We start from the raw sequence: 14,168 nt of genomic DNA on the forward strand, positions 1-14,168 counted from the left end.
CACCCAAACGAGGGCATTGCGTTCATCCACCTCTGGCCTGCTGGCTCCCCTTCCTCTGCGGAAGCATAGTTCCCGCTCAGCCCAGTCAAAACTGTTCGCTGCTCTGGCACCCCAATGGTGGAACAAGCTCCCTCACGACGCCAGGACAGCGGAGTCACTCACCACCTTCCGGAGACATTTGAAACCCCACCTCTTTAAGGAATACCTGGGATAGGATAAAGTAATCCTTCTACCCCCCCCAAAATTGTAAAGTGGTTATCCCACTGGCTATAGGGCGAACGCACCAATTGGTGAGTCGCTCTGGATAAGAGCGTCTGCTAAATGACGTAAATGTGCCCTTGAGCAAGGCACTTAACCCTAATTGCTCCTGTAAGTCGCTCTGGATAAGAGCGTCTGCTAAATGACTAAAATGTAAATGATGTAAATGTATCAAGAATATACATATCCTTGCTTCAGGTCCTGAGCTACAGGCAGTTAGATTTGGGTATGTCATTTTAGGCGAAGATTGAAAAAAAGGGTCAGATCCTTAAGAGGTTAAAGGCACCCCAGCTAGCACATAACGTTCTGAGAATCATATGTTTCTTAGAGCTTGAGCTCAGCACATTTAAAGAACTTGTCCAAAAAAAAACATGATTTTCTTGGTATTTCATTACTTTAACAGAATGTTTCCGAAAAGTTCAAGCATGGTTATATTTCATTTACATTTTGGGAATGTTCTCAAATAGGCCGTTAAAAACAATATTCTTCTGTGGGAATTGCAGTACTTCAGCATAAAGTTTTCTACAGGTTTCCTCCTGGTTCTAGAACATTAAGAAAACGTTCCATAAAAACCACAAGAAAATATTAGTAACGTTCAAAGAATGTTCTAAGAATGTTATTTAAAGACAGATACATTCTGTTCTCAGCGTCAACAAAACTCTATCTTCTATCTTATTAATTAATTAACCCACTAATTGGCCACACCTGATCTTAATGAGTGCTTGTTTCCTTTGAAATGGGGTCTGTTTGAATAGACTAAAATGAACTGCTTTGTATAAATAAATAAAAACATGGCACAATAAAAAATAATGTGTTTGCATGAGTAATGCCTAAGCAAATTAATTTCCGTGTGTCCTATCTGTGCTTGGAGTTCAAAACAATTAACCCAAACTAATCTAGCAGTGTTATTAAAAGTCTTATTGAAACATAAAGTAAAAGTTTTAAGGAAGTTATTAAAAAACCTAAAAATAATCTTTACATTTCATTGAAACATTCACAACATTTAGAGAATGTTCTCAGAACGTTATTTAAATACGTTCAAATAACCTAGAATTTCTGTTCTCAGAACGTTAATAAAACCTCCCAGGAAAACTTTCAGGGAACCATAGTAAAACATTCTCAGAACCTCCCTGCAACATAATGATGTACATTCCCAGAACCAGGCAACATTTTAAACTTCGGTTCTCAGAACATTTAAAAGACTTTCCGTTTTGCCAGTCAGGAAACTTATGGCTTCGTTCCTAGAACCAATGGGAAACCAAAAATGTACATTCCCACAACTTCCAAGGAACCAAATGTGCTAGCTGGGACACTCCTTCATTTAAAAATAAATACATATGTGTATTCATTTTAACTGATCAAAAAGAGCTATAAATATCACAGTGGGCCTTGAATGTAAGCAAGCGGTAAACTGTGGGTTAATACTAGTCTACTAGCTTGCATTCTGGACAAGTTTATAGCTCTCCAGTCAGTATCCGTTGCGCTGCATCAGAATTAACCTCTAACCTCTGGCCCTGACAGAACCTCTTAAGGATAATGTACTGTATACTAGATGGTATGTGCCACTTCCCAGGTAGAACAAGCTGACAGATGGGTGTTAAATAAGGGCAGATGTTGCTGCCGCCAGCTGTTATCACTGCTGAGAGATCAGCGTTAACAAACTGCCGGTGAAGCCGGCCACTGAGCTGCTTAGCCGCTGGGTGAGGCACTCATGCTATGTTTCCTTACACTTGTATGGCCCCTGTAGATTATCCTGTGGATGTACTGTATTTAGATGTGTACGCATGTAGAGATAGATACACTTGCTCTATTATAGTGTGTGCGACAGTGTGTGTGACAGCATTTAATTTGACGCTTACAGAAACACACTCATTTTGAATCCTGCCCGAACGTGTGTGTGTTTGTTTGTGGCGTTTCCCATGCACGCTAGGCTGGCTTTTGAAGGCTTTGTCTCTTCATTCATCTATAAGCTAGCATCGATAGCTTAGCTTCTCCCTGTCAGTGCCACATCTCCTTTGATTGGCTGTGAGAGAGTGAATCCAATATGTGCCCTTTCATAGACACATCTGCTATAAACAATAATCAATGCCATTTCACCTCTGCCTTTCTCTATCTAAATCCTTTTTTTGTCCTTTATTCCTCTTGCTGGTAGCTCTAATCCTCTTCTCCTCTACAGGCAGTCTTCTTTCTCTTTCTCTTTCTCCTGCTCTCTCTTTCTGAGCAGTCATCTCTCTCTCGGCTCCTTTTCCCTCTCTCTCTGTGCAATATGACGTAGTTTAAATGCTAAACCCCCTTCTACTCATGACAAACCAGTCATTAGCCCGTTTTTTCACTTTGACATTTTGCAGCAGTCACAAAAGATTCATCTAGGAATAGCTTGGGAACCTGCTGTAAAAACCAGCATAGACCAGCATAAATTTCAAGCTGGTCCATGCTTAAATGAACTATTTTTTTCATTTAAAAGATCCTTCTCCTGTGATAGAGAGACACCACTGTCCTCTACGGTACTCCCGCCGGCTTTGGTCTTGGTCATGGTAACAACGTAGATTACACTGTTACTCCTCGCAGTTCCAGACCGGGCAGGTCGCTGGTGACCAGCAAACACTTTTTAAAAAATCAGGTTCGAGGGGTTAAGAGGTTATTGTGCATTTCCCAGGAACTTAATGGTAGTTGGTCACAGGGAAGTTCATGTTTAATTTTCAACAACTTACTGTCAGCTTGCTGCAAGTAGTTACAGTGGGGAAAAAAAGTATTTAGTCAGCCACCAATTGTGCAAGTTCTCTCACTTAAAAAGATGAGAGAGGCCTGTAATTTTCATCATAGGTACACGTCAACTATGACAGACAAAATGAGGAAAAAAAATCCAGAAAATCACATTGTAGGATTTTTAATGAATTTATTTGCAAATTATGGTGGAAAATAAGTATTTGGTCAATAACAAAAGTTTCTCAATAATATGTTATATACCCTTTGTTGGCAATGACACAGGTCAAACGTTTTCTATAAGTCTTCACAATGTTTTCACACACTGTTGCTGATATTTTGTCCCATTCCTCCATGCAGATCTCCTCTAGAGCAGTGATGTTTTGGGGATTTCGCTGGGCAACACGGACTTTCAACTCCCTCCAAAGATTTTCTATGGGGTTGAGATCTGGAGACTGGCTAGGCCTCTCCAGGACCTTGAAATGCTTCTTACGAAGCCACTCCTTCGTTGCCCGGGCGGTGTGTTTGGGATCATTGTCATGCTGAAAGACCCAGCCACGTTTCATCTTCAATGCCCTTGCTGATGGAAGGAGGTTTTCACTCAAAATCTCACGATACATGGCCCCATTCATTCTTTCCTTTACACGGATCAGTCGTCCTGGTCCCTTTGCAGAAAAACAGCCCCAAAGCATGATGTTTCCACCCCCATGCTTCACAGTAGGTATGGTGTTCTTTGGATGCAACTCAGCATTCTTTGTCCTCCAAACACGACGAGTTGAGTTTTTACCAAAAAGTTCTATTTTGGTTTCATCTGACCATATGACATTCTCCCAATCCTCTTCTGGATCATCCAAATGCACTTCAGATGGGCCTGGACATGTACTGGCTTAAGCAGGGGGACACGTCTGCCACTGCAGGATTTGAGTCCCTGGCGGCGTAGTGTGTTACTGATGGTAGGCTTTGTTACTTTGGTCCCAGCTCTCTGCAGGTCATTCACTAGGTCCCCCCGTGTGGTTCTGGGATTTTTGCTCACCGTTCTTGTGATCATTTTGACCCCACGGGGTGAGATCTTGCGTGGAGCCCCAGATCGAGGGAGATTATCAGTGGTCTTGTATGTCTTCCATTTCCTAATAATTGCTCCCACAGTTGATTTCTTCAAACCAAGCTGCTTACCTATTGCAGATTCAGTCTTCCCAGCCTGGTGCAGGTCTACAATTTTGTTTCTGGTGTCCTTTGACAGCTCTTTGGTCTTGGCCATAGTGGAGTTTGGAGTGTGACTGTTTGAGGTTGTGGACAGGTGTCTTTTATACTGATAACAAGTTCAAACAGGTGCCATTAATACAGGTAACGAGTGGAGGACAGAGGAGCCTCTTAAAGAAGAAGTTACAGGTCTGTGAGAGCCAGAAATCCTGCTTGTTTGTAGGTGACCAAATACTTATTTTCCACCATAATTTGCAAATAAATTCATTAAAAATCCTACAATGTGATTTTCTGGAAAAAGAAATCTCAATTTGTCTGTCCTAGTTGACGTGTACCTATGATGAAAATTACAGGCCTCTCTCATCTTTTTAAGTGGGAGAACTTGCACAATTGGTGGCTGACTAAATACTTTTTTTCCCCACTGTATTGTAAAATGCATATTAACTTACTGTGGCTGATCTCTGTCATGCTCACTGACCTGATGGTGTGGCAGGAAGGTCAGTTTCCTGCCAACCTGAAGTTTGAGGCCATTTTACAGTAACTTACCGACAGCTAGATGCCAATTCAGTAACATGAAACTCACAGCAACTTCCATGCAGCTAGCTTCCAATAATTTACATTGTGACCACTTACGAGTACAGCGCTTTAATGTCATATCCTCTTACAACTATTGCAGAACTGACAGTGTTAAACTAGGTTCTTAACCTTTGACGCCATAACCATCAACCTCTTAAACTGGTACAACACTTCCACTGACAGTTGACAGAAAGACACATATATTAGACCATGCCCCAAATATGCTAATGAGCCCCACCGGTACATTGCCCCTCCCTACATTTCAAAGCGTAGTGATGATTGTACCTTATATTCAAAATATTACCATGTGAGTTCCTATGTGTACCTCTGAAGATGCCTTATGTGTACCTTTGACCTTTTTGTACCCCAGAGAACAACCCTGTAACCTAACCATACCCTAATTTTGAGAGTGTGTGGATACAGTATATGTTCTTGTTAATAAAGATGTACCTGGTGGCACTGCTGAAACATTAATGCACCTCTGCCCAAAGCTTGCAATTTCAAATCCCCAACTTTCCATTGTGTCCCTGAGCACTGCTATTTTTATGTTGGTGTTTTCAGATAATCAGACAGTTATTGACTTTATGCTAGGCAACTTTTATCAAAGTGCAAAACTGTATTCTTGCGTTTAAATCTGTGGCCAATCTCTGTCATGCCCACAGACCTGGTGGCGTTGCAGGAAATCCAGGTCATTAGCAATCAAGATGTTGTGAGTTAAAATCCCTAGTGAGGTATAGTCTCAAGTAACCAGCATTCAGCAGCATACTGACATTTTACAGCAATAACACCTTCATTCAGCTTTAAAAATTCAGTAACTTGTTTAGGGCTATCACCGACCCAAAATAATGTTGGTCGACCAAGAGTAATCTGTTCTTTCGACCAATTGGTTGGTTGTAATGTTTAAACGTGTATTTTTCCATATACTGACACATCCTATGTGTTTTAATCAAATCAACTATATTCACTGAGCTTGTCTGATGCTTTAAGCACACGGTTTGATTAAATAATTGAGACACACAAATGACTAGAGGGAGTCCGATCAGCAATTGATTTGATTGTGCCGGGCTGGGCTCAGACTTGCTGCACTGTGTAATTATATATATTTTTTGAATTGAGGAAGAGTGATCATAATCATTAGGATATTTTAGCGATCCGCAGTACGTCCTAAATGCTCCCCAGCCTTCAGATGTGAGTTAAACAGTGCAATTGCACTTGGGATGCATTATAAGGCTATGGATGAGAAAGTTAACTTATCATTTCCAAGCGTTTAGGTCAGATGTATGCTGCTGCTTTGCGTTCTATTATCAGCAAGGGTTGCATTAAATAGGCTCAATATTTTTTACTGATGCATTTGTTTTACGCACAATACATATAAACACTGTGAAAGTTGATAGGCTATAAGTAGGACATTCGTATATAGCTTATGCGCAACACTTAGTTCAATTTATCGAATCAGTTATTGTTTTCTCGTGCAAACCGCGAGCAACACCTGTCAAACTCAGACATTTCTCTCAAAACACAGGGATGTCGACTTGCACAAGACTAGTATTATCAGAGGACCTTGGAGTTAGCCAAAAAACAGTAGGTTATTCTGGTTGGAATTGTTACTCTCCTGCCATTAAAAATGACTGCCATGGCAGATTCGGACGGGACACAAATTATGGTGTTTTGTGCTTGTGCACATAATTACATTACCCGACCTCCCCAGTAAAACAAATCCCGTCCGAATAGGTCACAATAGGGCCTAACCTATAGCATCATAATCACATCAATAAATTGGTTATAACAAACTCTGAACACTGTAACACATCTGACAGCAAAATGGATGCAGAGGACATGACAAATCAACTCAAAATGGGGGAATATTTACAGGTTGCTCGGGAGGTAAAGGGAAAGTAAGATGTGTGGAATAAAATGTTACTAGTTGTGGAAAATACTGGAGATCAAGAAAAATAAGCTAAGGAGCAAGCGCTGTGTGCATAGTATGAGTGCCAAACAGGTGCTGTATAGATTACAATAAAACATTTCTGACCGTTTGGAACAATGTAAACAACACTAAATAAAGTATAAGCGTACCAGAGAGTCTGTTGTTACATTTTTTTTGGTAAGCCTTTATTACAGCTAAAAGACTAAAAACAGTTGCATTCATTCGTGAATGCAATTTCTGAAATGGAACAGTTGTTTAAGCTAATTATTCAAGGCTTGTTTTATTTTATTTTAAAACTAAAATGCTTGATTGCATTTCAAATCGTGAATGACTTGTATGACGTGCATGATGACATGAACGAATGAATGATTGATTGATACAGTAGCCTATAGATGTATTGAAATCTAGGCCTAAGTAAGTTACGGTATTAAGACTAAACAGGATGTGCTCTTAGGCCTACAGCTCGATGGTGGTTATACAAGGATGCTATACTAAGCCTACTAATGATAATGACATTACTTATTAATATAATAATAATAGTAATAATAACAATAAGAAGGAGATCAAGAAAAAGGAGCATTATTATTATTATAAATATTATATTTCCGACAATTTGGAACAGTGTAAACACAAAATAAATTATAAATAATACCAGAGAGGCTGTTCTAATGAAAAAAAGTGTAAAGACTTTATTACAGCAAAGCAAAAATTAAAAACAGCCACATTTGTGAAATTGTTTACTTGACATGTTGTTGCGTGAGGCTTGGTGCTCACGGAATCAGTAGGCTATTAAACAAACACTCAAACAGGCAACAGAAGTAGGATCTGTCTTATTTCTGTAGATATATTGATGATTTATAAAGCCAGGCACATTCAAGAATTTTAGTTTTAAAATCAAATAAAACGAGCCTTGAATGATTATAGGCTATTGATTATAGACCTAATTATGTTGGGGTTTCCTCTCTCCTCACTTTTCTTAGACAATAAGGCAAAGGCTGTTTTCTCATCTCCTCATTCTGCTGCTGCCTCCAGCATTGTTGTCAACACCAATATGCTGGTTAACTTTGCTATTATGCACATAGCAACATGGTATAGGAAAAGGCGCCAATTCAACAGCGCACTGATGTGTTCAAAACCGTGGACATCGACTGCTATCAAACGAAGGGAGAAAGTGCCTTAGTTATAAAATAATATTATGTTTATTAGTGTGGCACCATTGTTCTTATGTAATATAACCATATACAATTTCAGTAGCACGTCTTAGACTAATGGACTGTGTCATCTCCATGGTGTCCACAACGGATCAGTCCACTCATCGCGAATCAGACAGGTGTCTTGTACACCATGATGTACAGTTGAAGTCGGAAGTTTACATACACCTTAGCAAAAATACATTTAAACTCAGTTTTTCACAATTCTAGACACTTAATCCTAGTAATAATTCCCTGTCTTAGGTCAGTTAGGATCACCACTTTATTTTAAGAATGTGAAATGTCAGAATAATAGTAGAGAGAATGATTTATTTCAGCTTTTATTTCTTTCATCACATTCCCAGTGGGTCAGAAGTTTACATACACTCAATTAGTATTTGGAAGCATTGCCTTTAAATTGTTTAACTTGGGTCAAACGTTTTGGGTAGCCTTCCACAAGCTTCCCACAATAAGTTGGGTGAATTTTGGCCCATTCTTCCTGACAGAGCTGGTGTAACTGAGTCAGGTTTGTAGGCCTCCTTGCTCGCACACGCTTTTTCAGTTCTGCCCACAAATGTTCTATTGGATCGAGGTCAGGGCTTTGTGATGGCCACTCCAATACCTTGACTTTGTTGTCCTTAAGCCATTTTGACACAACTTTGGAAGTATGCTGGGGGTCATTGTCCATTTGAAAGACCCATTTGTGACCAAGCTTTAACTTCCTGACTGATGTCTTGAGATGTTGCTTCAATATATCCACATATCTTTCCTTCCTCATGATGCCATCTATTTTGTGAAGTGCACCAGTCCCTCCTGCAGCAAAGCACCCCCACAGCATGATGCTGCCACCCCCGTGCTTCACGGTTGGTTTGGTGTTCTTTGGCTTGCAAGCGTCCCCCTTTTTCCTCCAAACATAACGATGGTCATTATGGCCAAACAGTTCTATTTTTGTTTCATCAGACCAGAGGACAGATCTTCGTCCCCATGTACAGTTGCAAACCGTAGTCTGGCTTTTTTATGGCGGTTTTGGAACAGTGGCTTCTTCCTTGCTGAGCGGCGTCTGCTAAATGGCATATTATTATTATTATTATTATTCAAGTGTTTGGAAATTGCTCCCAAGGATGAACCAGACTTGTGGAGGTCTACAATTATTTTGCTGTCTTGGCTGATTTCTTTTGATTTTCCCATGATGTCAAGCAAAGAGGCACTGAGTTTGAAGGTTGGCCTTGAAATACCTCCACAGGTAGACCTCCAATTGACTGAAATGATGTCAATTAGCCTATCAGAAGCTTCTAAAGCCATGACATCATTTTCTGGAATTTTCCAAGCTGTTTAAAGGCATAGTCAACTTAGTGTATGTAAACTTCTGACCCACTGGAATTGTGATACAGTGAATTATAAGTGAAATAATCTGCCTATAAACAATTATTGGAAAAATTACTTGTGTCATGCACAAAGTAGATGTCCTAAACGACTTGCCAAAACGATAGTTTGTTAACAAAAAATGTGTGGAGTGGTTGAAAAACGAGTTTTAATGACTCCAACCTAAGTGTATGTAAACTTCCGACTTCAACTGTATATACTGTATATATATATTTTTTGCTACTGCTCGACTAAAGAAATCTCGGTCAACCAACAGCCTATCGACCAAACAATCGACCAGTCGACTAAATGGGGTCAGCCCAAAACTTGTTGTTGTTTACCTTACTTTTACGGCAACCAGTAACCAGTAGTGTACAGTACAATTAAAGGAACTTTTTAACAGTGCAGCGTTTCATTGCATAAAAGGAACACATGGTGGAGAGGGACAGAACAGGATGGTTCTTCTCAACAATAACAGCAGTAAAGAACCCTTCCTGATAAGCATATTACCCTCACCTCTGACAAAGAATCTCTCAATAACTTTTTTTTAAGTGTATGCTGGTCCAGTATGGTCTGGCAGGTCAAGCTGGTCTGCAAAACCACGCCCATCATTATCATGTTTCCCAGCGTGCTCTAGTGCAGTTTGATGTTTTTAGAATTGTTTGTTTCAATATCTGTGTTTTGCATGTACATTGATTGATTCATTCATCACTTAATTTATCTTATGCTACACAATGATAAGTAACATACATTTTTCTAAACTAATCCAATCTGTTAGTTGGACTTATTGCACCCGTTACTGAAATGGTTGTTCCAGTTTAGATGGTTTAGGTTGTCTCATTTATAAATATTTCTATCTCTGGCAGTCATTCTGAATGCAGATTGTGGGTGACTAAACGTTTTAATTGTTGCATATTCCTACTCAGGCTGGCTTCCAATAGGAATTAAACAACATTTTTCAAGCCAGCATAATATGAGGTTATGCTGGTTTTGTGGCTGACCTGCATATACTGGTGACCAGTGTCTAAAACACACCGAAGGCTGGTCACCGGTGAAAATACAACGAAGGTTGATTACCAGCCTATGCTGATCTATGCTGTTTTTTTCAGCAGAGAAGAAATTAGAGGACTGATTAGCCCCCTCAAACTTAACTCTGGAGCTCAAAGCCAGTTCCACTGCATTTTTTCATTGTTCCCCTCTAATCAGAGACTGATTTAGACCTGGGACACCAGGTATGTGCAATTAATTATCAGGAGGCAAGCATCCAGACCTCATAGGGTAAGAGTTGAGTACCCCCTGGACTAGCCTATATTTTACTGCATGTTGTTCTTCCTCATACCAGAAGCTTCATTAACTCGTTTACATTCCTTTCAAACTAAATGATCGGGGCATCATGTCAATCATGGACAAGTCATTTGTTGTGCTTTCCTTTCATGTAGACATTTATTTTATTGAAGCCCACTGTGCTTAGGCATGGAGAAGAAAGAACCTGCAAGCTAAAGAGAATCCTTGGTAGCTCACAAATCCCAAAGAAAACTTCAGACACACACACCCATGCACGTACACACGTTCTTCATCCTTAGTCAGTGGTCGCAAATGTAAAAGTGCACCTCACCTGGCTTGGCATGAAACTGTGCTACTGGCCTTGGGAGATGCCGTAGCAACCCAGTCTAATCAGGAATATTCAAGTCTAGACTAGTCACAGACTAGTGCTGTGTTTAGAGGGAAATGTTGTGTAGCCGAAAGGCAACTGTTTCCCTGTTGGGTTCCCAGTTGTTAGAAAGGTTTTTGGTCATATGCACATCCTTAAAAACATTGGTGCTGGGCTAACAAAGAATAGCAGTAAAGAACAAGAAGGCCGGCACACTGTTAAAGCTCCCAATTCACTGCTTTATTGACAACGTTTTGATCCGAAACGGATCTTCGTCAGGTCAAACAAACAAACTGAGTGTTCACATCCCAAAATATACACATTTCACCTCACATGACCATTGCAGACATGACGCATGGTAGGTACAACAACAATTTGTATACCTCTAATAATTTGATATCAATGAGATGGGCACATGTAGTAGTTACAGTTGACTCATATCTATGTCTCAGGTATTAATGATGGTTACATATTGTATGTGTAACATATATTGAGCTGCGGAAGTAATGTCCTCCTGAAGGAAAATAAACATAATAAATAAATAAATAAATAAATCTTACCTGATGCAGGTTGATCAACACATCCTTCTCAGGGGCATGGCCTCCTGCAGCCATGGGGGACCGGCGGAGTGGGAGTGGGGGGCTATGTGTGATCAGGGAGGGACAGGGGGGTGGGTGGAGGTGGAAGGAGAGTAGCTAGAGCTTGGGGATCAGCCCTTCTCTTTCACAGTGGGGGTTCCAGGAAGCCTGTGGGGTGGCATAACCTGTGTAGGCAAGAGAGAGAAGTACAGGGGGAGAGTTAGGTGATAAGGGAACCTTGTTTCGCCTGGTAATAGGCATACTGACGGACACACACACACACAAACACACACACAAACATTCACACACACACACCCCAACCCTAGCTTCAGTTGCAGACCTAACCCTAGCTCCAGCCGTAAACCTAACAACCCTAACCCTAACTCCAGCCAAACCCCTAACCTTAACTCTAGCTCCAGCCACAACCCTAACCCTAGCCGCAACCCTGACCCTAGCTCCAGCCGCAACCCTAACCCTGACCCTAGCTCCAGCCGCAACCCTAACCCTGACCCTAGCTCCAGCCGCAACCCTAACCCTAGATCCAGCCACAACCCTAACCCTAGCTCCAGCCGCAACCCTAACCCTGACCCTAGCACAGAATGAGCAGAATAGACATTGCATACACAAAATAACCAAACACACACACACACACAGACTGAAGAAATACAGTAGGTCAGGCCCTCTCAGAATAGTGGCCAGTACAAGCATCTGCTTCTGATTATCCCAATCCAGTCCCCCTCCACTCCACCACTCCTGATTATTTACAGTGGCATCCTGCCATCCCCAAAGGCATGCCCAACACCCACTGTCTCTCCCTCTATTTCCTCTCTTTCCTCTGAGCCCAATGCCCCAGGCCGGACAAGACTGCCTGCCTGTCAGTCTGTCCACCACCTGTCTATATGTCCACTCTCTTATATGCCCAACAAACAATCTCACTGCCAGCCTGCTTTCAGTGCAACTTTAGGTAAGGCCATTGGCCATGTGAATTTTGCAGCCCTGTCAACCTTATAGGATGGCATGATGATTGATGCCTCTACAGCCTTGGCCCTTTATGAATGTGCCTAATGACACTCCTCTCTTATCACTGGTTGATAAATAGTGACACTGTTCTTTGGTGTCCCTAAGATGTACTGTATTTACAAGGTAGTTACAAGTATAGTGTAACTACACAATTAATAAATTGTGATTTTGTTTATCACAATAATTTATTAGATTGTGTCTAATCACAAATTATAAATTGATGAGGAATGTGCACATGTAATTCAAAGACAAATTGAAAGCCCAATAGGGTGGTTATAACTTATCTGTGGCGGAAACCCACTCTCATCTTGGTGTTGACACGGCACAGTGTGCCATTACAAATGCAGCAGATTAAAATAACTGGCTGCAACTGTTTGACCTTTTAAACAATATTTTCCAGAAACAAAGCTCTGTGACTGGAGCATGTTGTTACTAATAATACACACAAGAATAACAGAGGTCGATTAAAGTCAATGTATAAATCCAGATCTACAAATCACTGTTGGAACTACACAATTATCACACAACCAGATGTAAACAAAAAACCAATGGAGAACCCATGGAGATTTTAACATTGTTATTGGCTGCAGACTAGCTAATAGGCTTGCAAAGGAATTGTATATTAATAATAAAATGATTAATTTAAATGTTCTCCAGAGCTTCAATTCAGATCAAATTTATATTATTCACCATCTCACTCTCTCTCTGCCCCGTTACCGCTGTCAAACCTTCATGTCAGCAGGAGTAACTTGTTTTTGGAGTTAATCACCTGAAGGGGCAGTTTGAAGGACGTTGATCTGGGAAGTACTACGTTTATTTCGGAAATCCGCAACAGCCGTCTGCCATACTTGACGCAACTATATTGATGCAAGCATGATCCCTATAGGCCGACTTGCGTCACAAGTCTTAGCACGTTGCCAAAGAATCGTCTTGTGCAAGCACAAAAACAGCTACGCTATCTAGCTAGCATATTAATAGGCAGACATTTATTTAATGTTTGTTTATGTTATACAATCAATCAAAGTGAAAGTGGAAAACTGCTATCAATGTAACAACGCTTGCCTAGGGCACCTTGGGATCACCTAATAATCCCGACGTTGCCAAAATAGCTGCGGCTGATTGGTTTCTGCTTGGGGAGAAGCAACAGGTGTCTCTCATCCATGTAAACATACCATGAATAGTAGATCCGTAATTACCAAGGCCAGGGCAGTGGGGGAGAGGGCAAGGGGGCCCGAAAACAATCTTTCCCCCCCACCAAAGATCGACCTGCCTGGATGACATCCAGGATCCAGACCAAGAAAATCTGGTCCAGATGCCTTGTTGTGTATTTTTATGCCCAGGGCCAGTCGTGTTGGAGCTGGCTAGGATTGATCACTCAGAGAATAACTCGATATAACGAACAACGTCACCAGTGAACAGTATGGTACTTGCTGTGGGGCACTGGAACTGAAGCTCCCCATTGGTTAGAACAAATGCCACATATACTGTCTGTGCCACATAACACTGATAAACAATAATATGGTGAAAATTCCACTACAGCCAATCAGAGGGCAAGGTGGAGCTATTTCCATTGTTTACATATATGTAGGGTTGCAAAGCTACCAGTAATTTACCAAAGTTAGAAGAATCTTAGGTAATATATGGCAATCTATGGTAACTGGTCCTCACTACATATTCGTCGCCAAACCCACTGGCTCCAGGCC

General features: G+C 40.9%; 1 protein-coding gene across 1 annotated transcript in view; it reads right to left on the reverse strand.

The window, feature by feature from the left end:
• Positions 1–11,481, reverse strand: part of slc4a3 (solute carrier family 4 member 3) — a gene marked incomplete at both ends in the record, with an annotated part of 95,307 nt that extends 83,826 nt beyond the window's left edge. Inside the window, one exon of the mRNA XM_084161609.1 lies at positions 11,428–11,481. Coding sequence (XP_084017735.1) covers positions 11,428–11,481 — 54 coding nt within the window. The remainder of the gene's footprint in view (positions 1–11,427) is intronic.
• Between the last annotated feature and the right edge of the window lie 2,687 nt (positions 11,482–14,168).

Source organism: Coregonus lavaretus (assembly GCF_964263955.1).
Source record: "Coregonus lavaretus genome assembly, chromosome: 5".
NCBI lineage: Eukaryota > Metazoa > Chordata > Actinopteri > Salmoniformes > Salmonidae > Coregonus > Coregonus lavaretus.